At 48.3% G+C, this 26,865-nt stretch overlaps 1 protein-coding gene across 1 annotated transcript in view; it reads left to right on the top strand.

The window, feature by feature from the left end:
* Positions 1–1,047: 1,047 nt before the first annotated feature.
* Positions 1,048–26,865, top strand: part of RTN4R (reticulon 4 receptor) — a 107,954-nt gene continuing 82,136 nt past the window's right edge. Inside the window, exon 1 of the mRNA XM_083590322.1 lies at positions 1,048–1,722. Coding sequence (XP_083446448.1) covers positions 1,701–1,722 — 22 coding nt within the window. The 5' untranslated portion in view covers positions 1,048–1,700. The remainder of the gene's footprint in view (positions 1,723–26,865) is intronic.

Below are 26,865 nucleotides of genomic sequence, written 5' to 3'. Positions count from 1 at the left end.
AGAGCAGGTAAAAAAAACTCGCTGTGTAGTCTTTCAAATCAGTGTGGTGCGATAAGAGGACATTAAGACACAGAGAGTTAAGAGCGAAAGTCCCCGTCCCCTTTCAGAGCAGATTAATCTAGATTAACTCCCATTTCAAGCTGCTGGTTTTGTTGTCCCAACAAATCACTAATATGGATTAGAGCTTGCATAGCGAGCATAAGGCACGCGAGGGGGGGGCTGTGTATGTGTTTGTGTGTCTGAGGACACAACCAATTTCCTTCTGTTTACCCCACCCCCCCACCCCTTCTCAAAATGGGTCTCACGCGTGTCAAGCGCTGAGGAGGGTGATGAGGGATGCGTCACCCTGTCCCAGAAGTGTGAGGAACCGATATTCGAGAGAGTCAGATATCCAGGGTAGGAAGCATTGGGAAATGCGGGTGCGGGAGTGTCTTCGGGTGGGCGTGGAGTGTGCTCGATGCCTCCCAGGACGGAGTCTCGCTTCACAGGCAAGAATGAGATGTCTATTCTCTGAAGCAGAAGGGAGAGATGCGCCCGCACTCCGACGCGCCCCCGCCCCCCTGCACAGTCAGTCCGGATTCTCTCCTCGGCGTCCTATAGGTGGCACCGTCCCTCCAGGAATGAGCTGCCAGCCTCGTCGCCTAGGCCAGCGTGCTGCCGCGGACAGACCCGGGCCGGGAGAAACATCGCTGCTGCAGTCGTCTCTTCTGTCACCCCCCCCTCCGCACCTCCCATCAGTTCCGAACCCTTTTCCAGCCCGAACGGGGCCCTGTCATAGTCCTGAAGGGTCTTCCTCGCACTCTCCTATCTTCAAACACGCCTCCGAACAAGTCCGAAGTGATTTCTCTTTGGAGAGAGGCTCCCGGGACCCATACATCTCGCGCGTGTATTGTGGGTGGGTGGGGGCCAGGTGCCGCTGTCCCCCTCGTCTCCCCGCAGGCAAGCCCCTGGTGGTGGTGGAGAGCGACGTCTAGCCACAGCCAAGCCAGCTCCGGCCAAGCGCTCCCCGTTTTTCTGCAGGACTCCCAAACGCGCTCCGCGTGCGCCCCCCTCGCCGGAGCGCGCGGCGGCGGCCCCTCCCTCCTCCCTCTCCCTCTACCTCCTCCAGCCAGTAAATCCGATCTAGGCCGATTCCTCTCACGTCAAACCACATGATCCCATAAAACATTCATCACCTTTCAGTCCCCCCGCCGGAGCAGCCGAAACCAGCCTCGCCAGCGCCGCCGTCCCTCCTTCTCCGAGCCCCGGATCGCGCGCCCTTTCCCAGCTGGGAAAGCCTCGCCATACAAAAAACAACTACCCGCTCCTCCCCACCCTGACGCCGGGAGGGCAAGACCAGCAGAAGCGGAGCCGAGGCAAAGCAGGGCGGACGCGCTCGGTGGAACCAGCGCCTGCCTCTTTTTTCCTGCGTCGCAGCCGCCGGCGCGTTGGTGTGAGCCACAGCGCGCGGGGCGTCTCCTCCCTCAGTCCCTTCTGCCTGGATGCTGGCTCCTCCGGCCGCAGGAGCGCTCCGCCTCGCTAGCCCGATGAGCCAGGCGGGCATCGGGCTTGTCGCCGGTAAAGGCAGCAGCAGCATCCCTGTCGTCGTGCCCGCGCCCGGGTGGAAGTTTGCATGAGGCTCCGCTGCGTTTCTTTTGGGAAGGATTTGCCGCTGCGTCCCCCCGTTGCCCTCCGAGCCGTGCCTTTCCCGAGCCCCTAAAATGAAGAGGGCGATCGCTGAAGGTAAGTGACGGCACGGAGGAAGAGACACAAAGGGGGAAAAAATTTTTTAGGTGGGGACACACACAAATATGGGCTGGAGAGGGGAGATGAAAGAGTGTGGCCGTCGGGGTTTCCTTTGCGCGCGGCGCGGGGAGAAGTTCCGAGGAGGCAACTTTGTCTGTCGCGGTCCGTGGAAGCTCTGGGAAGGAGGGGGGACGGCGGGGGCCAACTTCGAGGGAGGGGGGAGCCGTCTAACTTAAGGCGAGGGGCGTCGGGGAGAAGCGTTTGCCAACTGTGCTCTTTTCAAAGAGGCAGGCTAGGGAGACTTGCCATCGCCTGCTCAAAGTCCGGAGAGGATAGACGGTGTGTTTGTGTCTTTTCTTTGGGGGGGGGGTGCTCGCGGGACCTACCCCGCCCTTGAAGGACCTTTGCTTCTCCCCCCCCTTCCCCCGCCCCGCTTGGCGCAGAATTCCTCCCTGGACGTGTGTTTGTGTGTAGAGGAGAATCCAGTTCGACGTTGGCGCGTTTACAAGGAATGTAGACCGGACGGCGCGTTGCGCCTGGATTTGAGCGCGCGGAGCGGGGGATTATTATCATCGTCTTTCTGTCTTCCCTTCTCCATGCCAGGCTTTTGTGCTATTGCAGGGGGGAGTGTCTGCCGGGGAAAATGTGTCTGTCGGGGAGAAAGAACTCCATCTCAATCATTTTCAACTCGGACCCCAAAGCAGGTTGAGGAGAGGTGGAATAGATGGCATGGGGTGCAGTCAAAGGCCTCCAATGAAAGGAAATGCTGTTTAGCGTGTGTGTCCAAAATAGCTCCTTTTGCTAGTCGCCAGTTTGGGGCAGCTTGGCTGTCAGAGAAACAACATCTCCCCCAGGTGGAGAGAGAGGAAAGGGTTAGCATTTTACCCCCTCAAAAATAGCTTTGGAGATGCAGAAGTTCCTTGTTCTTGGCTTGCCAGTTCAGATCCCACCTCCTTCTCCCGCTTGAAGGGGCTTGCTTTAGGTCGGGCCCCGTATCTTTCATGGGCTTCTCAAGAGCGCCCCCCAGAGGCCCTGACGGTCTGCGGCTCCAGCAGGTGTCTGCAGAGGCGCTCTTGCCTGGCCAGCGTGGAAAGACGGGGGCGGGCAGTGGTCCCTCCGCGTGCCCCTTCCCCCGCGGTGCATTTCCTTGGCGTGTGGATGCGGGAGGCAATCTTTCGGTCCTTTCCTGTGTCGAACAGGGGGAACTTTATGATGGGAGGTGTTGTTAGTGGAAAAGACCCCATGGCCATTTTAGGAGTATTGCCACCACCACCCAGAGCATCAAGTATTTTAGCAGCATTTCCTTCCCTGGCAGGAGCTAAAGCTGCGCTGCAAGCTCCATGGAGTTGGCCAAAGTTTCCCAGAGCTTGTCTGAACACCGCAGGGATAACGTGACATTCCATCTAGGCAAGAGCAATCTGATTAGACAGAGCTGTTAATGGGAGTGTGCATTTACAATGGGTTGTGTGTGTCACCTCCGGGTTATCTCGTAACTAAAACGATATATATTTGGTCCTTAGGACACCTGCTTTGCATACAGGTTTTGGGTTCAATCCTCAGGACTGGGAATGAATGCCCCCTGCCTGAAACCCTGGAGAGCTGCTGCCAGTCAGTGTTGGATCTATGATCTGATTCTGTTTAAGGCAGTTTTCTGTGTTTGGTGGTGGAATTGCCTGTTTTGCACCCAGGAGGTCCCAGGTCCATTACCCACTATCTCCAGATAGGGCTAGGAACCCTGCTTGAAACCCTGCTTGAAACCCTGGAGAGCTGCTGCCAGTCAGTGTTGGGAATACTGAGCTAGATGGCCTGGCTCTGTTTAAGGCGGCTTTCTATGTTTGTAGCTCAGTGGTGGGAGTGTCTCTTACACATATGGAAGGTTCAATTGGCCCCAAGGCATCTCCAGGTTGGGTCTGAGATTATCCCCTGTCTGAAATCCTGGGCAGCCACTGCTAGCTGGACCAATGACCTGATTCAGGATAAGGCAGATTCCTATGCACAATACCTTCCAGGGTATTGTCTTTTCTTGGGGGGTTGGTGGGGAATGTTCTCCACCCTCAAAAGGCACCAAAGCTCTTTGTTAGGAGGAAAAGGATGAATGGGGGGAAAAGAGGGGATTATGGCATCTCATCCTCCTCCAGCCCCTGCAGATCTGATCTCCACTGTGATGGTCCTGGGAAAAATGGTGGGGTGAGGAAGGAAAAAGGGAGTGGGGTGTCACTGTTGGTGTAATGAGCAGGGCTGGCCCAAAGCATCACTAGCTAATTGCTCCTCTGCTCAGCTTCATTTAAAAAAAAAAGGGGGGGGGGATCAAGGCGCTAAACTGGATTAAGGCTTTGTGTGTGAAATTACATGCAAAGTGAGGAAATCATGTTCTGTAGGTTAGGCGTCGCTTTCGTTCCACTGGGTAATGATGCCCCCCCCCCGATGTAATCGGCGTGGAAGGCATCTGGCTTTCGGCAGGGAACTGTGTGTGCAGGGGGTTGCCAGTTGCAGGGAGATGAGGTCTTGTTCCAGGTCTGCTCAAATACCTGTGCTCCGTGGGGATCAGATGGCTGCAGAGGCAGCACTGCCCGGAACCCGGAGGAGAGGCGGCGGCTGGCCACAGGGGGCAGGTTTTGGATGCCTGGAAGGGTGGCATAATGGGGACCACAAGGCAGCATTTGCGGCAAGTTTGCCTAGAGGAGCTCCACTGAAATAAATATGAGCTAGCCCAGGAGTTTCGTTTGGACGGGTCTCCCAGTGCTCAGAAGCCAAGAAAGAACCGTGGCACTATTTATTTACCGATCACATTTATATCTCACCATTCCTCCAAGGAGCTCAAGGTGGTCCTCTTCCTCTTCATTTTATCCCTACAACAACCTTGTGAAGTTGGTTGGGCTGAAAGACAGGGACTGACCCAGGGCCTTCCAGTGAGTTTCATAGCTGAACAAGGATTTGATACTCTAACAAGTCTGATACTCTAACCACTGGACTAAACTCCCTCTCTCCATATATAAGGGAACAGGAAAATGTGGTTGTTGTTGTTGTTTTATTCAATTCTCATATAAATGATCTCCGCCCCAGAAAAGAATACATCAAAAAGGTTTCAAAGCAGTGATGAAAAGTCACCACAGGGGGAGCCAGAGGGTTAACTTCAAGCAGAGAGTTCCACAGGCCCTTCTGTATGTTCCCACCAACAGTACTTGATATGTGTTGATTCAATGGGGGGTGGGGGGAGGTTGTCCTGACTGGCTCATTTTACAGGATTAAAAGGCCCTTGTTGGCACTCTTGTTAAATCGCCCCTGAAGGAGAACCAGAGACGCAAACAGGGCTGTGCTGACACCTATATTCCACTAGAGCTTGAAAGAAGAGCACAGAATTCATCCTCCTAAGGATTCGTTTAATAAAATGCACGAAGAGGTTTCTGCTCCTTGCAGGAGCTACAACATCCTTGTGTGGGGGCAGTTCCAGGTGGAACCTTGTTGCCTTCCTCCAATTAGTAGCAGTACAAAAATTTACAAAGTAGTAAAAAGTACAGAATCAATTATTATACGAAATAAGTTTTGTTTCACTGCAGGTGTGCTTTCTCTTGTGTCATGCCTTTATTTCAGGTGTATTGTAGCAATGTGTGGTATTAACCACAGCAGTTAAATAAAAATGCACTGTAATGGGGGGCAAAAAGTTTCACAGTTGTCTCAATAGCTGGTGCAAAAGCATTTATTGCATTTATCTCCCACCTTTTTCTCCAAGGAGGCAGTGTACATGGCTGTCCCTCTCTTTTTTTAATCCGCACAACAACCCTGCGAGGTAGGTTAGGCTGAGAGGGGCAGTGACTTGCCCAAGATCACACCTAGTGAGCTTACTGGCTGCATGGGGATTCGAACTGTGGTCTCCAAGGTCTTAGTCCGACACTCTAACCACTAAATCACACTGCCTTTTTGGGACTCCCTCCTTAGGGAAATCCACCTTGAACTCTTCTGATTGATTCCTGCAGCAGAATCAGGCCTTTCTCCTGTTTATGGTCACCCATGGGAATGATTTGTTGCAATACAGTGATACCTTGGGTTACATACGCTTCAGGTTACAGACGCTTCAGCTTACAGACTCCGCTAACCCAGAAATAGTACCTCGGGTTAAGAACTTTGCTTCAGGATGAGAACAGAAATCGCGTGGTGGCAGCGGGAGGCCCCATTAGCTAAAGTGGTGCTTCAGGTTAAGAACAGTTTCAGGTTAAGAACGGACTTCCAGAACAAATTAAGTTCTTAACCTGAGGTACCACTGTACTGCTTTACTTTCCTTTTCCCCTCCTCCAGATTTGATTTCTTTTTCTGTGTTTGCGTGTGAAGCTGCTTCATTTGGATGTTTAGATTTACGACACAGCATGGTTTTTACAGGGGGGAATGGGTTATTTTGGGGAGGTGACTTATATATAAGCACTTTAAGGCTCCTTGCTACTGTACTAGATCTGTTGTTGTTTCCTGCAACTGGTTTTGATGCTGCTGTTGTGCTCTCATTGCCTCTAACTTTTGCAGAGCCAAAATTAACATTTTAATGGAAAGGGGCCATGGAAATAAATAAGAGAGAAAGAAAGAAAAGAGAGAGAGAGAGAGAGAGAGAGAGAGAGAGAGAGAGAGAGAATACAAAGGGGAAAGATGATCAAGGTGTGAAACAGAACCCTACGTGGTTGCCAAAGTGGGGGCTACTTCCCCCTAGAGGTGGTGCATTAGGGGGTGCTAAGAGGAAAATGGGTAGCAGGGAGATGCTGGAGATGTAAACGACTATCAGACTTTGAAAAGCTGGTACCGCTGGATCAAGTTCATAAATTTTGTTGGCTTTGTTGAAGAAGTAGTTTTAATTGGATTTTGATTAAATGTGCAATTAATTGTCACTGTTTTGAATTTTATTGTGTTATTATCTCCCTTAGCGGGTTGTGCAAACTGCTATTCTGAATACAGTGGTACCTTGGTTCTCAAATGCCTTGGTACTCAAACAACTTGGAACCCAAACACTGCAAACCTGGCCCGGAAGTAAGTGTTCGGGTTTGCGAACTTTTTTTGGAAGCCGAACGTGCTCCATTTTGAGTGCCACACTTCCGTTTTGAGTTTTACGCTGAGGTCTGTCTGTTTTTGCTATTTATTTTGCATTTTTGTTTTTGCGGCTTTTTTGTTTTGTTTTTGTGACTGTGTGGAACCCAGTTCAGCTACTGACTGATTGATTGTGTGACTGCAGTACATTGTTTATTGCTTTCATTTTATGGATCAGTGGTCTCGTTAGATAGTAAAATTCATGTTAAATTGCTGTTTTAGGGACTGTTTTTAAAAGTCTGGAACGAATTAATCCATTTTGCATTACTTTCTATGGGAAAGCGCACCTTGGTTTTGGAACACTTTGGTTTTGGAATGGACTTCCGGAATGGATTAAGTTTGAGAACCAAAGTACCACTGAAATGGTTTTTATGGGGTGAAGTAGGGGGCACTGGGCATGAGTTCATGGAACCAAGGGGGACCCAAAAAGTTTGAGAACCACTGTCTCAGATCATCAGCTATAACTGCTGTGGTGATGCCCCACTATTTCATTCCAACCACCACCACTCTTCTCCTACAAGTGACGGAAGTGATTTTTAATTTTTTTTTGCAGACTGACTTCCTTGGAGAGAAAGGGTAGTGCTCGTGAATGGTTGCAGCATCATGCTGCCCAGATGTTCTGCTGCTCTGGAGAGTGTGGAATTGTGTCTACTCTCCATTGGCTGTTTTGTTTTTGTTTTTTTAAATATACGGTAGCAAGCAAGAAAGAAAAAACACTGGGGAGAAAAGGTTGGCTGCTGAGCTACAGTTTCAGATGGGAGCCTACAGAGGTTTTCTGACATTCAGCAAGCCATGCATTCTGCAAGATGGTGATCACACCCCAGATGTGAGGCTCTGTCAAACAGAACATCTGTTCACTCTATGGCTTCTCCTAAAGGAATATATTCTTCTACAGATCCCCTCTGGTGGGATTAGGAACTGAGAAAAAAACCTACAGGCCAAGGATGGGGAACCTGTGGCCTGCCAGATGTTGCTAGAGTATTATTAGCAGTACAGTACTGTATTAGTATTGCTAGAGTTTTATTGTTGCTAGAGTATTATTAGCAGTACTGTATTAGTATTATTACTTATGATCAGTAACTTTTGCAAAGAGTGACTCAAAGTGACTTTTCAGAATGATACAAAGATTAAAAGCCTTTGCTAGTTGCCCTTTCCCCCACCAGTGTTAGAAATTAGCCAGGCACCAGGCGCGTTTTGTGACTGGCATGGGTCCAATTGTGACCATGTTGAGATCTCTGGATGCCACACTGGGGACTGACATCTCCACCTGGCTGGCCTCTAAAGTTTTCTTATGCAGGCAAGCAGAAGAGCTTATTTATTGCATTTATATCCCACCTTTTTCTTCAAAGACTACATGGTTCTCTCTCTCTCTCTCTCTCTCTCTCTCTCTCTCTCTCTCTCTCACACACACACACACACACACACACACACATCGCTCCTCAGTTAATCCCTACAATGGCCCTGTGAGGTTGTGATTGGCCCAAGGTCACTAAGTGAGCTTCATGACTGAGTGGGGATTTGAACCCTGATCTCCCAGGTCCTAGTCCAACACTGTAACCACTACACCACACTGCTTTCCTATTTCTGCCAAGGGGCAGCTATATACGGTACGTAGGTAAATAAATATGGGAAAAGCAAAAGGTCACTTAGAGAAGGATCGGAAATATTTTCCTTTAAGCTTGAATTTGTTTTATTCTGGATTGTTTTATTCAATGTGTTAATGTGTTGTAAACCGCTTTGAGGTTTTTTCTTTAAAATATAAAGCGATGTAGGAATGGAATTAATAATAATAATAATAATAATAATAATAATAATAATAAACCTTGTTGGTGGAAAAATGACACCTAGACATTCCATTGTAGTGACCAAAGCCCAGGTTTAAGGTGCACTTTGGTGATTAGCGGGTAGCGCTGTGGTCTAAACGACTGAGCCTCTTGGGCTTGCCAATAAGAAGGTCAGCGGTTCGAATTCCCACAACGGGGTGAGCTCCTGTTGCTTAGTCCCAGCTCCTGCCAACCTAGCAGTTCAAAAGCACGCCACTGCAAGTAGATAAATAGGTACCGCTCCGGCAGGAAGGTAAACAGCGTTTCCATGCACTCTGGCTTCTGTCACAGTGTTCCGTTGTACCAGAAGTGGTTTAGTCCTGCTGGCCACATGACCCCGAAAGCTGTCTGTGGACAAACGCCGGCTCTCTTGGCCTGAAAGTGAGATGAGTGCTGCAACCCCATAGTCGCCTTTGACTGGACTTAACCGTCCAGGGGTCCTTTACCCTTTTTACCTATATTTGAGTTTCTAACACTGCACCACACACATGAAGGATCATGGCTTACTGCTGGAAGCATCAGCCTTGCATGCAGGTCAGGATGGGAGAGACTTCCTCTCTGAAACCCTGGAGAGTCACTGCCGGTCAGTGCAGCCAACACTGAAGTTGGTCCTTTGTTGGATCTCTCTGCTGGCTTTTTCTCTTAAGAACTGCTGATTATCCTGAGTGGTGCTGTGCGTTTTGTTGCATTTCATGTTTTATGCATCGTGAAACCACCTTGAGCGTCCTCTGTGGACTGAAACAGAGAACGGAAGTGCTTTAACTGACTGTGTTTGTTGCTGGAGAAGTGGAGTTTGGGCACTTGGCTTGATCTACCTTCTTGGACCCAGTGGCTCTCCGCCAGATCTAGTGGCTGACCGAAGGTCATATGAAGAGGGGTGTTTTAGAAAACTGGCTGTGCTCGGCCCAATTCAAGATGTTATGATGAGCATATAAAACTTGGGACCTGAGTAACTCCTGTCTGGACTACTGTAATGCACTGTAAGTGGGGCCGCCTTTGCACATGATATGGCGACTGTGGCTAGTGCCAAATGTGGGAATGTTCAGGGAGGCAGGAGAGGATATATTGTTTATTAATATCCTTCCTAACTTGCGCTCGCAAGTTCTATAACTTAGCAGACTTTTACATTCCCCTTTTAAATACACATCAGATAGCTGGTTGCAGGATTGTGTAAGCCTCTCAGTATTAGATTCCTGGTAATTTCCCTTATACCCCTCTTAAAAGAATAAACACGCCACAATCTTGTGTGAAGTATATAAAAGAAGTTTACTCACATCATCAGTTCACAGTTGGATCCCTGAAGTATATACATGTGGATTTATCCCATATGGGGATAATCCCAGTGTCCTCTGTTGGCTGGAAGCCAACAGAGCATCTCTAGCTAAAAAGCTGCTGCTCTAACGACAGAGGAAGTCAAAGAGAGGAAGTGTGCTGCGTGCCTTGCCCTTTTGTTACCTGGGCAGGTAAGACCATGCCCACCTCTAGTCACATGCAAAGGAAATATGTCCCAGCCAGGAGGAAACAGGAAGTTTTTGACTGGCTGGACCAAACATTCCCCTACATGTCCACTCTAGGAAAACAAGGGATGTTGTACTTGACTGCTGCTTGCGTATTACATGCAACAGAATGCAACTGATAGACTGGCAATTGAGGTAGCTCAATGGGGCCATGCGCCACCCATCCTGAAACCACTGCCCTGGCTGCCAGTGAGCTACAGGAGCATATTCAAGGTGCTAATACAAACATATAAGACCCTAAATGGCTTAGGACCCAAGTATTCTAAAATAATGCCTTCCCTAGTACCAACCTTCAGGAGAAAAGACGGAATATAAATTGAAATAATAATAATAATAATAATAATAATAATAATAATAATAATAATAATATAATAATAATAATGTGACACCCAGCTGGTTTCTGTGCATGATCAGAAATTATTATTATTATTTATTGAATTTATATACCGCCCTATACCCAGGGGGGTCTCAGGGCAGTTCACAGAATAAAATCAAGATATAAAACCACATATACCTAATAAAAAGAAAACAACAGAGCAATAGCCCCTCCCCCAAGAACGCATCTTAAAAGAGCATAGGATGTCAATCAGGTCAACCAAAGGCCTGGTTGAAAAGGAATGTTTTGGCCTGGCGCCTAAAGGTGTATAATGAAGGTGCCAGGCAAACTTCCCTGGGTAGAGCATTCCACAGACGGGGAGCCACTGCAGAGAAGGCCCCGTTCTCGTGTTGCCACCCTCCACACCTCTCGAGGAGGAGGCACATGAAGAAGGGCCTCAGAAGATGATCTCAGGGTCTGGGTAGGTTCATATGGGAAGAGGCAGTCCTTGAGGTATTGTGGTCCTAAGCCATTTAAGGCTTTATAGGTCAAAACTAGCACTTTGAATTGGGTCTGGAAACTAATTGGTAGCCAGCACAGTCAGACCAGGATCGGTGTAATATGCTTAAACCGTCTTGCTCTGGTGAGCAACCTGGCCGCTGAATTCAGCACCAGCTGAAGTTTCCGAACCATCTTCAGAGGCAGCCCAATGTATAACATAGAAATCATACATCACTAATCTCCCATTCGCAACATCATGTGCTATTGCCCTGTTCTGTTTTTCTTGACGTTCTAAGTGCTAATAGTTTGTACGGTCATAGGTAAAAGGTAAAGGTACCGCTGCCCGTACGGGCCAATCGTGTCCGACTCTAGGGTTGTGTGCCCATCTCACTTAAGAGGCCAGGGGCCAGCGCTGTCCGGAGACACTTCCGGGTCACGTGGCCAGCGTGACGAAGCTGCTCTGGCGAAGCGGCACCAGCGCAGCACACGGAACGCCGTTTACCTTCCCGCTATAAAGCGGTACCTATTTATCTACTTGCACTTAGGGGTGCTTTCGAACTGCTAGGTGGGCAGGAGCTGGGACCGAAAGGCGGGAGCTCACCCCGCCACGGGGATTCGAACCGCCAACCATGTGATTGGCAAGCCCTAGGCGCTGAGGTTTTACCCACAGCGCCACCCGCGTCCCCCCCTTGTACGGTCATACCTTGGGTTAAATGTGGTTCAGGTTGAGCGTTTTCAGGTTACGCTCCGTGGTGACCCAGAAGTAATGGAGCATGTTACTTCCTGGTTTCGCCACTCGCGCATGCGCAGACACTCAAAATGATGTCACGCGCATGCGCGGAAGCACCGAATCATGACCCGCGCATGTGCAGACACACAGACGTGGGTTGCGTTCGCTTCAGGATGCGAACAGGGCTCCAGAATGGATCCCGTTCACATCCAGAGGTACCACTGTACACGGTGAAATTTACTTACTGATTTCATTACATTTATATCCCAGCTTTCCTCCCAAAAGCTTGAGGCAGTGTACATGGTTCTCAAGGTCCCCTTTCTATTCCCATAACAATCTTACGGCCATCTTTCAGGGACATGATTCCTGCATCACAGGGGGTTGGACTAGATGCAAGGGCAAGCAGGATTTTTAAGCTGTTGTTGTTGCTTTGCGGTGAGGGAATGCTGTGGCTTGGGAATGCTGTAGTTTGCAGTAACTTGGGGAAACCACACAGGGACTTCTGGAATGAGCCCAGCCTTCCTAAACCTGGCAGCCTCCAGGTTTTGGACTACAACTCCCAACATCCCTGAGCACTGGCCATGCTGACTGGGGCTGATTCATGTCATGCTCCAAAACATCTGGAGGGCACTGAGTCTGGGATGGCTGCTATAACAGGCAGCATTTGGGGATTAAGGTAAGGTTGATAAGCTTTGGAATGACAAGCAGCAGCTGTCCAGGCTGAGCTGCACATTTGAACTTCCCTGTTATAGAGAAGCATGCGGATGTTTAAAATAAAACAATGGATTGCAGATCTAGTAGGTTGACACATGGTTTGCAATAGATCAGCAAGGGTTTTTGACTTCAAGTGGCATTTATTTATGAAAATATTTGTATACTGTAGTGTAAGTACACAGTCATACCTTGGTTCACGAATGCCTTGCGAGACAAACATTTTGGCTCCCAAATGCTGCAAACCCAGAAGTGAGTGTTCTGGTTTGCGAACATTATTTGGAAGCCGAACGTCTGAAGTGGCTTCTGTGGCTTCTGATTGGTTGCAGGGGCTCCCTGCAGCCAATCGGAAGTTGCGCCTTGGTTTCCGAACATTTTGGAAGTCGAACGGACTTCCAGAACAGATTCCATTCAACTTCCGAGGTACCACTGTATAGTAATTTCTAAAAACACAATAAAACATTGAAAACCACCAAAAAAAGTTAAAAACAGACATCAATTAACCACTTTGGAAGGGCGTGTTCTTAATTGCCTGTGTATGCCTTGCCTGGTGGAAGAGAAGAATTTTCAGCAGGTGTGTAAAAGTTGGCACAGAAGGTGCCTGCTTAGTCTCTAGTGGCAGAGAGTTCCACATGACACTAAAGACTTGGTCTCTTACTGTTGTCAAAGGAGCCTCACCAACTCTGAGAATGACCAGCAATGCTCCTGCAGATGATCTCAGTGGTTGAGCTGGGATATAAGGGCTCAGGTGATCCATGAGGTACCTTGGACCTAAGTCACTCAGGGCTTAATTAATACAAGGACCTTGAACCTGCCTCTTTTATCAATGGCATCGCATGTTCCCATCAGCAGTCTGGCTGCCACATTCTGCACCAGCTGGAGCTTCTGAACCAAGCCCCAGGGCAGCCCCACAAAGAGTAAATTGCAGTAATCCAGCCTCAAGGTCGACAACCTGTATACTACAACAAATGGCCTGCTTCCTCCCTCTGCTAAACTAGGTTATCAGAATGAAGAAAGATTGAGGGAGAATCTTGAGTGGATTTGTGTGAGATGAGAGCTGAGAAACATTTATCTGGCCTCCAGGGCAATCTGCCTCTTCATTCTGACGGCACAGAAGCTCTCTGCACCCTCAGCACCATAATTTTGCATTGGATTTTGGCTGATGGATGTCAAAGTTCTAGTACCAAAGCCAAATGAAAACAAGGGAGATCAGTCAAGCCTACGAGTGGAAGGTCCTATTTATTTCATTTATCTCAGGCTCTCATTTTGCCAATCTTACATTTGGTTCTCCACATTTCTGATATTGTGATCTTTCCTGTGAACCGCCCTGAAACCTCCGGGCATAGGGCGGTATATAAATTCCATAAATAAATATATACATAAAATAAAATAAATAAAGCAATTGCAAATTTTCTTTTTAAAGAAAATCCTCGGTGTTTTAATGGGGAATTCACCCAAAAATTTTTTTGCATGCCCTTTTGACTAATGTCCCCAATTTTGCAAACAATTTCTCCTAACACAATGCATTTTTGTATGTTATTTTCACAAATAGCTTCATTTTTATGCCCACTTTCACTCAACATATGCATTATTATGGTGGCTTAGAGGACCACATTTCAAAATTTGGATCAGGGCACATTTTGAAGGATTTTGGGTCCTGTGTTCTTTGGTTTCAAATGTTGAAATGTTCAAATGAACCGAAACAAAATTCTCCATCTCTAATCAAGCCTGAAGTCTGCTGCAAAAAACCTGACCATGGACAGCTCCTTTTGAATGCTCCCATTCCAGAGGGATTTGTTTCTCACTTTTGAACAGAAAAAAATGTCCTACTGGAATAGACCATTGCCCAGTCTAGTCCAGTGTTCTGTTCCCAAAGTTGATGATTTGGGAGCCCCAGAAGAAAAGCATGCAAGTGCCGGCCTGCCCCTGTTGTTTGTTCCCTTGCACCTGAAATTCAGAGGTATACTGCTGGTAGAGTGGTCCTATGTAAATATACCTAATCCTGATTTTAAAATGAAGTGAGTGGCTGTGCCTGCATATTAATTCTATGTAAATTCATTAGACGGTCATGTGAAATGGTCACGAGAGCCAGTGGCGGTGTAGTGTTTAGAGTGTCAGACTGGGACCTGGGAGAAACCAGGGTTCAAATACATACTTAGCTGACTGGGGTGTGACCTTGGCTCAGCTGCTGCCTCTCATCCTGACCTTCCCTGCAGGGTTGTTGTCTGGGCTCTGTGGGTTAAACCACAGAGCCTAGGACTTGCCGATCAGAAGGTCGACGGTTCGAATCCCCGCAACGGGGTGAGCTCCCGTTGCTCGGTACCTGCTCCTGCCAACCTAGCAGTTCAAAAGCACGTCAAAGTGCAAGTAGATAAATAGGTACCACTTTGGCGGGAAGGTAAACGGCGTTTCCGTGTGCTGCTCTGGTTTGCCAGAAGTGGCTTAGTCATGCTGGCCACATGACCCGGAAGCTGTACACCGGCTCCCTCGGCCAATAAAGCGAGATGAGTGCTGCAACCCCAGAGTCGGTCATGACTGGACCTAATGTTCAGGGGTCCCTTTACCTTTTAGGACCTGGAAGACCAGGAATCAAATTCCCACCCAGCCATGAAGCTCATTGGGTGTGAATTTGGGGGCCAGTCATGGCCCTTCTCAGCCTAATTTACCTTACAGGGTTGTTGTGGCAATTGAATAGGTGTGGGGGGGGGGGAGAGAGACTGTGCATGCCACCTTGATCTCCTTAAAGATACAGATGGGAGCTAAATGTAACAAACAAACAAACAAACAATACCACCTCCCTTTATCTCCCCAGAATATATGCCGTCTTCTTCTTCTTCTTCTTCTTCTTCTTCTTCTTCTTCTTCTTCTTCTTCTTCTTCTCTTCCTCTTCCTCTTCCTCTTCCTCTTCCTCTTCCTCTTCAGTGCTTTTTTCTGGGGGGATGCAAGGGTATGCATATACCTAAACATTTTGTGAATCTTTGTATTTCTGTCCATTTACTGTATCTATTTCCCCCGATTTGAACTATAAAATGGTGATTTTTCCTGAGTCAAAATGAGAGCACCCTTAAACATTTTTAAAGAAAAAAAGCACTGATCATTATCATTATCATTATCAGAATTAATGTCCTTCTCTTACTCCACAAGGAGCCCAGAACAGTAAACAGATTAAAAGATTTTTAAAAAACCCAATTGCAATTAAAAACATCTAAAATCAGTTACAGTTTTTAAAAAACCCAGGAGCAGCATTCTTCACCATTCTTGCCTGCAAAAGAAGAACGTTTTCACATTCTTCCTGAAAGTTGATAATGGCACGGTGTCCCTCAAAGAATTCTGGGAACTGTAGTTCACCCCTTGCGGAGCTGGGATTCCCAGCACTCCTTAAGAAACTACAGCCCCCAGGATCTTCTGGGGGAAGCCATGTGCTTTCAGTGTATGGTGCGTAGGCGGCGGCAGCCTTCAAAGTGCCTGAGGTGGTCTTGGGAATGGCTCTGTGAACATCTCAAAGAACATATTTCTATGCGCCCTCCAGCGCCTGCCTCGGCCACAGCCAGGCAGCTCCTTTGGCCCAAGGCAAGAGCTGTTGATGTTCCTTCCTACCTCCTAGATAAATACCCCCCTCCCTTCGCCAGAAGCATCAAAGGGGAGAGCTTGGCTGCCAGAGGAAGATCTTAATGAAGGTGATGGCAAGAGAAAGCATTTCAAGTCCAGGGAGAGAGTACACCTAATTAAGTCAGCTCCTGTCTTCTGCTGATTCTGAGGTGCAGCTGAAAAAGAAGAGGAAAGGGGAAGGAAAAAAACACACACCACCCCCATATATTTGCATTGTCCTTGCAGCCTCATGCAACAGAGATATTGCTAACCCTGCATACTTGTCTCTCTCTTAACAAGATCAAATCTCCAATTTTCTCCTTAAGGTGCATAATCTGGTTTTAACAGCTCCCCCCCCCCGCTTAAAAAACAACAACAAGAAAACTGCCTACAAGGCTGGTTTAAAGGGTTGCAGGGAGGCTATGCAACTCGGTCTCCCTTCAGGTCATGCAAATTTGGTGCAATGGCTCTGCTCTCCCCCAGCCTCAAAAAAATTGGTGTAAGGAAGGGCTGCTCGGCTCAGAAGCAGTGTTAGAAACGCAGATAAATAAGGTAGGCACCAAAAGGCTCTTTAAACCAAAGTTGCAGTCGCCAAAACGGAATGTCTAGTTGCTTTTTGGGGGCCAGACAGCTCTAAATCTGATTTTTCAACTGATTGATTCTCACTAAAACATCTGGCGATTTCAGATGGCACCCTTGAACTAGGTTAAGAGCTTTGAGAACTTAAAGAGGAAAAGTCACTTGATCCTGGGACAGTCCACTAATAATAATAATAATAATAATAATAATAATAATAATAATACGTTTCAGAGTATGTTTCCAAGTGCAATTCAAAGTGTTGCTGCTGACCTTTAAAGCCCTAAAGCCCTTTTTACATGCACAGCAGAGTTACATTCCCCTTTTAAAATGCACAGCAGATAGCTGGTTGCAGGCTCGTGTGAGCCTCTCACTAGTATACAATTCAGTCTGTCTCAGATTGAATTGTACATTCCTGGTAAGTTCCCATGCATCCCTTTTAAAAGAGTAAATATGCCACGATCTTATTCAAAGTCAGTAAAAGAAGTTTACTTACATCAGTTCACAGTTGGATTCCTGAAAGCAGACTTAGTTACAAATATGTACAAGTGGATCTACCCCATATGGGGGAATAATCCCAGTGCTTCTGCTAGCTGAGAGCTAGCAGAGCAGTCCTAGCTAAAAACTGGTCAAACGAAGATGGGAGTCACAAAGAGGAAGGTTGCTGTGTGACTCGTCCTTTTTGTTTTGTTTGTCATGCCCACCTTCTGTCACATGCAAAAAGAAGGATGCTCCAGCCAGGAAGACGTTTTGACTGGCTGGACCAAACATTCCCTCGCATGTCTTCTCTAGCATTACAAGGAATGTTGTACTTGACTGCCTCTCATGGATCACATCCCACAGTTTCCCATTGAGGGGAACACTTTGGCCGCTGTGGGAACAGGATGCTGGACTAGACTGGCCACTGACCTGATCCAGTAGGCTCTTCTGAGGTGATCACCTCACTCTACCTTCTGATCTGACCAGTAATTTGGACATTGTGCTGGTCCAGAGGGTTAACCGTGCTGCAAGGTCTGAGTCCAGTCTGAGGTCGAGGGTGCGGTATGGAGGCAGTCTGTCAAAGCTGAAGCTGGGTCCAAGGCAGGGAGCCGGGTGGGGTCAGGAACTCTGGCAGAAGAGCAGGACAGGGTGCAGGCAGGAACAGGCTACCAACAATGTTGCTCCCGTAACCTGGGACTGGGGCTGGCTGGCTTTTATCTGCCCCGAGGCATAGGGTGGCCCCGGTCCACAGGTGTCTCGCCTCTCCTGGAGGCGAGCACTCCTCCTGCTGGAACTTAGTTCCCTCCGCCTCTCTGCCCTGAGCCTCTGCAGCTCAGGAGAGGCTGGAGGGTTACCGAACCCAGAGGCAACCTCAGCTTCCCCTGACGGGGCTGAGAGTGGAGCACCTGCAGGCAATGGGTCCTCCATCACCTCAGGAGCCAGAGCAGACCCAGCTGGTGCCTGCACCTGAGGATCCAGCACAGGTGAGGACCCTTCAGGCTCAACCCCCAGCCCTGGCTCAGCTGGTTCTGGAGGTGGGGAATCCTGTGCAGGCTGGGATCCCTCAGGTGCAGCATCCGAGTCCAAATCTCAGGCCATCACAGACACGCTCGCTTGGAGAATGTGAAGAACAGCTACTCTGAATGTGCGCTCGCTTGGAATACTTGTCAAGGTTTAAGGCCCTTTGGGGGCAGATGCTCAAGCATCTCTAGGTCCAGGAGTTGAGACGCAATGCCTCCCCCGCCTTGGGGGCTGCTCTGCGTTGGAAATAATGAAGTTGCTTTGAAGAGCAACAGCGGAACCATATGGAGACTGAGCTCTCTTGCAGGAGCCATTTCACGTTTGCCGGGAGTTCAGCTGTGTACTTAGCACTAAAACAGTGAGTAAATATGATGGATTCGTCTGAGGCGAGGTGCTTTTCCCACATCAAAGCAACAGGGTTTTCTTTGCAAGCCAGATTTGCAGGGAAGCATTTAAACTTGGCACATTTCCCGTCAGATTTTGAAGGTCTGTGACACGCTGCCCAGCGCATTTATGTTGCGGCTGATTTCGGGGGGCTGTTAAATTTGTATGTTGCTTTGAAACACTCCAAACTGATATTGCTTTGTGTGCTTTTCCAAGAGTTCACACTGTGGATATACTCCTGGATTCAGCCCTGAGCATGGATGCCCAGGTTTCTGTGCTGGCCAGCAGTGCATTTGCACAGGTACAGACCCTCAAAAGGTCCCTATTTTCCAGAGACAGTCCCGGATTTACAGAAGCTGTCCCGGTTTCTGATTTGATCCTGAAATGTCCCACTTTTCCTTAGGACGTCTCTGTTTTCATCAGAGAAATGTTGGAGAGTACGGAGTTATGCGACCCCCTGAGCCAAGGAGATTAGTAACTATGCAACCTTTAGAAGACATCTGAAGGCAGCCTTGCATGGGGAAGTTATTTAATGTTTAATATTTTATTACGTTTTTATATATGTTGGAAGCTGCCCATAGTGGCTGGGGCAACCCAGTCAGATGGGCGAGGTATAAATAAAACAACAACAACAACAATTACTATTACTATTATTGAATAGGACGTCCCTATTTTCATCAGAGAAATGTTGGAGGGTACAAAGGCAAAGCTAGTGTGCCAACTAACTCTGTTCTTGGAGATGTCTGCTCTGGCCACAGTGACACATGCCTTCATTACATTCAAATCCCCATGACGGGGTGAGCTCCCGTTGCTCGGTCCCAGCTCCTGCTAACCTAGCAATTTGAAAGCACGTCAAAGTGCAAGTAGATAAATAGGTACCACTCCAGCGGGAAGGTAAACGCCATTTCCGTGCGCTGCTCTGGTTTTGCCAGAAGCGGCTTAGTCATGCTGGCCACATGACCCGGAAAAACTGTCTGTGGAAGCGGACAAATGTCGGCTCCCTTGGCCTGTAAAGCGAAATGAGCGCCGCAACCCCAGAGTTGTTCGCGACTGGACTTAACGGTCAGGGGTCCTTTACCTTTACCTTTAACATGCTCTACATGGGGCAACGTTTGATTGTTCAGAAACCTCAACTGGCCTAAGAGCTGCAGCCAGACTGTTGACTGGGGCTGGTTATGGGGCACATCCAACTCCCTTGTTACAACAGCTCCACTGGCTCCTGGCTGCAAGCCCTACACAGCTTAGGCCCGGGCTAGCTGAAGGACCCTATCCTCCCATACAAACCTGCCCAGGCTCTGAGATCTTCAAGGGAGGCCCTTCTCTTGGTCCCACCACTCTCACAGGCATGCTTGGTGGGGACGCGGAACAGGGGCTTCTCGCTGGTTGCTCCCAGGCTTTGGAACTCCCTTCCTAGAGGAGGTAGACTGGCTCCCTCCTCGTTGTCCTTATGCCAGCCAGTAAAGACTGTTTGATTCCAACAGGCCTTTGGGAACTGACTGCTCTTTAAGGAAAGGGCTTTTAATATTGTGGTGCTGTGTTTATTATTGGTATTTTAATATACTTGCATTTTTATATTGTTTAAATTCTGTGTTGCTTCCAATTCTACTTTTCACTGTTACCTTTTGTTTATCTTTAGCTTTCTGTGTTTCTTGTAATTGTGAGTGACAGAAATAAATGGTACGGTTAAATCAATGAGAGTTTGGGCGTCTCTGTGTGTGTGTGAACCATCACCCTGGTTCAGCAAGGTGAGATACTTACACACAGGTATATGCTGCTGAGATACGGATGGATACACATGTCTTTTATCATGAAATTCCTGTGTGCCCCACTGAATTAGCAAATGTGGCTTTGCAAGCAGATGAGCGAGCGTATGCTCCCTGTTTATTGCCACCCGCTGCTGTCTGTCACTGTTTGCATACATAAAAAAATAAGGACATATGAAGATCCTGACCCGTAAGGCCAGTATTGTGTCTGCAGAGGGGCCAACCAGTGGGAGACCTGCAAGAATAGAAGAAGAAATAGAAGAAATACTTTATTGTCACTGTACCACTTGTTTACAGTAAGATTAAACAAGCCCCCCCCCAATCTCTCAGTCCTTGTTACACTCTCTGAGCTGTCGTACGACCACCAACCCTGAACGTCAGCTGCAATTTTGCTGTCTTCCATTCAGCAGCCTCACGGCCCATGGGTAGAAATTGTTCTTTAACCTGTTGGTGCGGCTTATCAAGAAAGACCTCAGTGTGAGCGGGGGCATAGTGTGGGGGCGCCAGGGGGCATAGTGTGGTGAACCTCAGTGTGGGATGTGACATAGATAGCAGTCAAATACAGTACAACATTCCTAGAGTGGACATGAAAGGGGATGTTTGCTCTAGTCAGTAGGACATGAAAGGGGATGTTTGCTCCTCTCTGCCCGCCAAGGGCATGTCGCCCAGCTGGGCTCCCCCCCCCCCCACATGGCCGGGCAGGTGGCTCAGCATGGCTCTGCTTTGTGGGGTTGGGGTCACTCTGTCGGCGTCTGGCCTGGTGCCTCACCCCACCTGGCAGTAACCAATGCCACACCGCAAAGTGTGAGAGCACTATTTCTGCTTGCGAGTCCCAGCAACTGGCAAATATAGCCCTTGTGGCTAGTAGCCATTGGGACTCTTGTCTTTGGTTCGTTTGTCTAGTCCTGAAACCATCCAAGCTTGTGGCCATTTCTGCTGCTTGTGAGAGTGAGCTACATAGCTTAACTACGAGTTCTGTGCATCTACTGACATTCAGCTTCCTTGAATGTCCATATGCTGATTTCAATGCGCAGTGCAAATAGGGCTCTAGAAGGGCTAGGAAGGTCAGGTAAAGGACCCCTGGATGGTTAAGTCCAGTCAAAGGTGACTACGGGATTGCGGCGCTCATCTTGCTTTCAGGCTGAGGGAGTTTGTCCAGAGACAGTTTTCTGGGTCATGTGGCCAGCATGACTAAACCACTTCTGGTGCAACAGGACACTGTGACAGAAACCAGAGCGCACGGAAACACCATTTACCTTCCTGCTGCAGCGGTACCTATTTATCTACTTGCACTGGCGTGCTTTCAAACTGCTAGGCTGGCAGAAGCTAGGACAGAGCAACGGGAGCTCACTCCATTGTGGGGATTCGAACCGCCGACCTTCTGATTGGCAAGCCCAAGAGGCTCAGTAGTTTAGTCCACAATGCCACCCGCATCCCTTTTTGCTAGGAAGGGCACCTCCTGCTTTTCTGGGCATCAGCCATCCTCACCCTCTGGGATATATACATAGATGTGTGTGGGAGAGAGTGAGAGTATCCTAATTGTAACTCATTAATTAGGAACCGTAAAGGAAGCCGCATGCCATTGATCTCTCAGCCAAGTCTGGCATAGCTGTGCTTGATTGCAGAGATGCCTCCCCACGCCTTCTGTCCTTCCTCCTTGCTGCTGCTGAGTGACAGCACTTTCCAAGCCAAGGCAAAACACTCCTGCCTCTGTCTTTACACTAGAGGGCTGTCTGTCCCTTTCACTTCAGAGGAGACGCATTAGCCCATCTGCGCTGAACACTCCTGTCGCTCCTGCCTCCGACCTGTTCAAGAGCGGCCCCGTCCGCCTTGTCAGATGGGAGTTGCTCCACGAGCTTTTATTTACCGCTCAACGAGTCTATTTGCACTGCATACAAACATCTGTGTTTTTTTGTATGGTTCCCCCCTCCCCTTCCTGGTGCTGTTTATCGCATTGAAGATGTTTGTATTGAATGCTGCTGAGACCTTTGCTTGGGTTTATTGAAAGAGAGAAAATGAACGGGAGGGAAAAACACAAACACATACACTATTGTCTCTCCATTCTTTCCGAGGCAAGGAAGGGTCAAAGTCTGGAAACATTTCAAACCAGAGACTTGAGTGGAGAAACATACACACACACACACACACACACACACACACACACAGAGTCATACCTCGGGTTACAGCCGCATCAGGTTACAATTTTTTGGGTTGCGGACTGCCGAAACCCAGAAGTACCAGAATGGGTTACTTCCGGGTTTGGGCGGTTGCGCATGCACAGAAGTGCTAAATTGCGCTTTGCGCATGTGCAGAAGCGCTGAATCGCGACTCGTGCATGCGCAGATGTGCAGATGCGGGTTGCGAATGCTGCGGGTTGTGAACGTGTATCCCGCACGGATCATGTTCACAACCCAAGCGTCCACTGTATATGCATATATATGCCTTGGTGAGGCCTGGTCTGTATCCAGATCTGGGAAGGATGTTGACAACAGGCTGGAACATGTGCAGAAGAGGGCAACCAAGATGATCAAGGACCTGGAAACCAAGCCTTATGAGGAACGGTTGAAGGAGTTGGGTGTGTTTAGTCTGGAAAAGAGGAGACTGAGAGGAGATGTGATAGCCATCTTCAAATATCTCAAGGGCTGTCTCATGGAAGTTGGAGCAAGATTGTTTTCTCCTGCTCTGGAAGGTAGGATTTGAACCAACAATTTCAAGTTATAAGGAAGGAGATTCTGGCTAAACATCAGAGCTGTCAGACAGTGGAACGGTCTCTCTCGGGAGGTTGTGGACTCTCCTTCCTTGGAGGTTTTTATCCAGTTGAATAATACTAATTTAAACAGTCATGGTTTCCCGCAAAGAATTCTGGGAAGTGGTTGAGTTTGATGGGAGTTGTAGTGCAACAACACCTGTGGAAGGTGCCATGCCAGCTCCCTGTATTGTACACAGTATCCCGATTGTGCTTTCATCCTGAATCTTTTTGGGTATTACTTTGTGCATGGGCTGCTGGTGATGGAGGAAGAAGAGGCGGAGGAGGGTTGGGTCACATCAACTGATCAAACGCAGCCACTTCCCCTCTCCTGCTCTCTCTCTCTCTCTCTCTCTCTCTCTCTCTCTCTCTCTCTCTCTCTCTCTCTGCCTTCATCGCTAATCTCTCTGACAATAGTGGGAGCATAAATAATTGTTATTACAGCGCCTGGCCACGCAAAGAATGATGGATTGTGGGAAACCACGGCAAGGCGCTGCTTGCAAATGAGGAAACAAATATGGAGAGGGCTTATTAGTGGCTGGCTCCATCCATCACCCCTGACAAGGCCCAGCTGATGTGGGGAGAGGAGGGCATCTCTCGCCATGATTACCCCACTTAGCTGTCAGGCCTGGCTGTGCTCAATCTGGAGATGGGGTCAGGCAGGCTGGATCTTAATCCAGTCAAGGGGTGGGCACCTTCCAATTCAGAGAGAAGGTGCTCATCATACACGCACCTCTTCGCCCACTGTGCATGCCCTCTAAAGCCCAGGATTCTCAACTCTGGAGCCCCAGCAGAGCGGCTTCTCTGCTGCGGTCCAAGTGATGTCCCCTCCCCTCGCATTAATGGAAAGCCCTGTGGAGGATGCCGTCTGCTGCAACCTCAATAATTCATCACTCCCTGATTCTGCGTCCTTGTAAAATCTCCATTAGCCCTGTAACTGTGGTTTAGACCCAGAACAGCCCCTCCTGCTCGCCGGGGAAGCTTCTCTTCACTTTCTCTCTCTGTCTCCTTCTCCCTCGGCAAAAGGCCATGCAGGGAGACCCTTTGCTAGTGTGTTTTAAGCAGCAAATAATAATAGTAGTAGTAGTAATAATAATAATAATAATAATAATAATAATAATAATAAAATGGCCCCAGGGCCCAGGCCTAGCATGGCCTTTTAGGAGGGCTGAGGGAGAAGGGGCTAGCCAAGAGTATTGTTTGTCAGCCAATGGATATTTGATATTTTTTCAGTATTTCACTAAATAAACCAGCTTTTTTATTCGTTACATTTATATTCTGGCTCTCCCATAAGGAGCTCCAGGTAGAATCCCAGAACTCCTTTCCCCTCTGGGATTTTCACAACAGGTCTTCAAGCTGGGCTCTATTCAGCAATGATGGCTTGTCATTTAGGGAAGAACTTCCTTTTAGTTATGTTTTTTATTGGGTTTATATCCCTCCCTCCCTCCCTCCCTCCCTCCCTCCCTTCCTTCCTTCTGAATGCCTCCTGAATAAAGATGGAGACAGGCCAGGAATGTGTCCACCAGGGGGCACATTCCACAAATTGAGAGCCACCACTGAAAGGGCCCTGTCATGAGGCAACGCCAACCAAGCAGTCCTTTGTTCAGGACCTTGCATGGATTTAAATCTGGTGTTCTTATCTAGGAGTGGAGAGAAATATTGGGCCTCCAGATGTTGGGACTACAACTCTCATCATCCCTGACCATTGACCTTTCTGGCTGGAGCTTCTGGGAGTTCAAAACCAGGATGGGCCCAGGTTTCCCCTAGCTGCTCTAACCTCTACACCATGAAAGCTCTCTTTTGAGCCCAGGAGAGGGTTAATCTCCTCCCCCCATTGTGTGCACATCTTATCCACTGGGTTCCAACTTCTGAGCTGCTAGCACCTAACCCTGTCTCCATCCATGCGCCTATTCCACACCCCATCTGAGGCCTTTTCAGAAATTGCAAGCAGATAACCCTGCTCACATTAGGAGCATGGTGTGGTTTCATGGTTTCAAAATCCACGAACCAGGTTTGTGTGTGGAATGGTTCTGTGGTTAGAACCAGAAAGGAAAATAAGTAACATACAGTTGTACCTTGGAAGTCGAATGGAATCCATTCTTCCGACTTCAAAATGTTCAGAAACCAAAGCGTGGCTTCTGGTTGGCTGCAGAAAGCTCCTGCAGCCAATCAGAAGGCATGGAAGCCTCGTCAGACGTCTAGGTTCCAAAGAACGTTCACAAACCGGAATACTCACTTCCAGGTTTGCGGCGTTCAGGAGCCAAAACATCTGAGTACCAAGGCGTTTGGGATCCAAGGTACGACTGTATTAGATACTGCTATGTCATAAGCATATATACACACACAGTCAGTTTACAACAAGAAAACAAAACTGTACAATAAAAACCATATTTTAAAAAGTTAAAAACAGGCATCAATGCACCATTGTGGAAGGATGTACTCTTAATTGCCTGCACAGGCTTGGCAGAATAGAAATGTTTTCGGCAGGCGTTTAAAAATCAAAACAGAAGGTTCCTGCTGAATCTCTATTGACACAAAGTAGTCCGCAATACTGGGCTTGACGACACGAAAGGTCTCTTGTTGCTGTTAAGTGAGCCTCACCAACTCAGGAATGACAAATGGTGCTTCTGCAGGTGATTTCAGTGATCAAGCTGGGATATAAATGTGGGGGTTTGTAAATTAACACAAGGAACTAGAACCCGGCTGAGCAGTAGGTGGGGAGCCAGTGCAGCTGTTTTAATAATGGTATCATGGGTTCTCAGCAAGATGCCCCCATCAGATTTCTGGTTGCCACATTCTGCACCAGCTGGAGCTTCCAAATCAGGCCCAAGGGCAGCCCCACATAGAGCGCATTGAGGTTACCAATAAATGAGCTACAGTGGTCAGGCTATCTTAGTGCAGGAATGGCTGTCGCTGGAAAATCAGGTGAAGGTGGTAAAAGGCAGGAGAACACGCCAACCTATGCCCTTGCTCCTTCAGAGGCAGTGCAACCCAATAATAATAATAACAATAACAACAACAACATCCCAATCGAATGTTAAAAACAATACAGCATTAAATATTTAAAAACTTCCCTAAACAGGGCTGCCTTCAGATGTCTTTTAAAGATAAGATAGCTGCTTATTCCCTTCACATCTGATGGTAGGACGTTCCACAGGGCGGGGGCCACTACCGAGAAGGCCCTCTGCCTGGTTCCCTGTAACATCACTTTTCGCAATGAGGGAACCGCCAGAAGGCCCTCTGTGCTGGATCTCAGTGTCCAGGCTGAACGATGGGGGTGGAGATGCTCCTTCAGGTACCCCATCCAGAACAGGTAACTTTCCTGTCTCCCAAACATGGGAATCACCCACCCAAAGAGCCTCCACCTTTGCAGGATCCAAGCACAGTTTATTGGCCCACATCTAGACCACCACTGCATTCAGACACCAATCCAGAGCTTTCACAACCTCTCCTGATTCAGATGTTCTGGAGAAGCAGAGCAAGATTTAATGGAGTCGGCTGTAGCAGAGTAGATTACGTGGCATTTATACTTGGCAGGGGTTGCTGACGTGCAACGGCGTTTCATATTTGCCCGCAATGGAGGGCTGGCGCATCAAGCATTTAGTCCCTTGATGGCATTGCATTGAGGACATGCAATATTTAACACATGGCAGCATTTGACATTTGAGAGATGACGCTCGGTGTCTGATAAAAACAAACAAGCCACCACATGATGCAAACAAGTCTAAAGCCTGCAGGAGGATCATTTCGAGAGGTGGAGAGGAACAGCAGCGCCAAAGCCACACACTGTTGACTTTCAGCATTCAATATCTGCATGGCCAAATTGGGGATGTCGGAGAATTCTGCATGTTTGCAGTCAGGAGCGGCTCATCCCTTTTTGCCACTTGAGGCAAAATGGGAAGGACAGCTTTGTCCTGCTAC

This window comes from Podarcis filfolensis (genome assembly GCF_964270895.1).
Source record: "Podarcis filfolensis genome assembly, chromosome: 16".
Lineage (NCBI taxonomy): Eukaryota > Metazoa > Chordata > Lepidosauria > Squamata > Lacertidae > Podarcis > Podarcis filfolensis.
The sequence above is the reverse complement of the archived record's forward strand: the minus strand, read 5'-3'. Positions and strand labels throughout refer to the sequence as shown.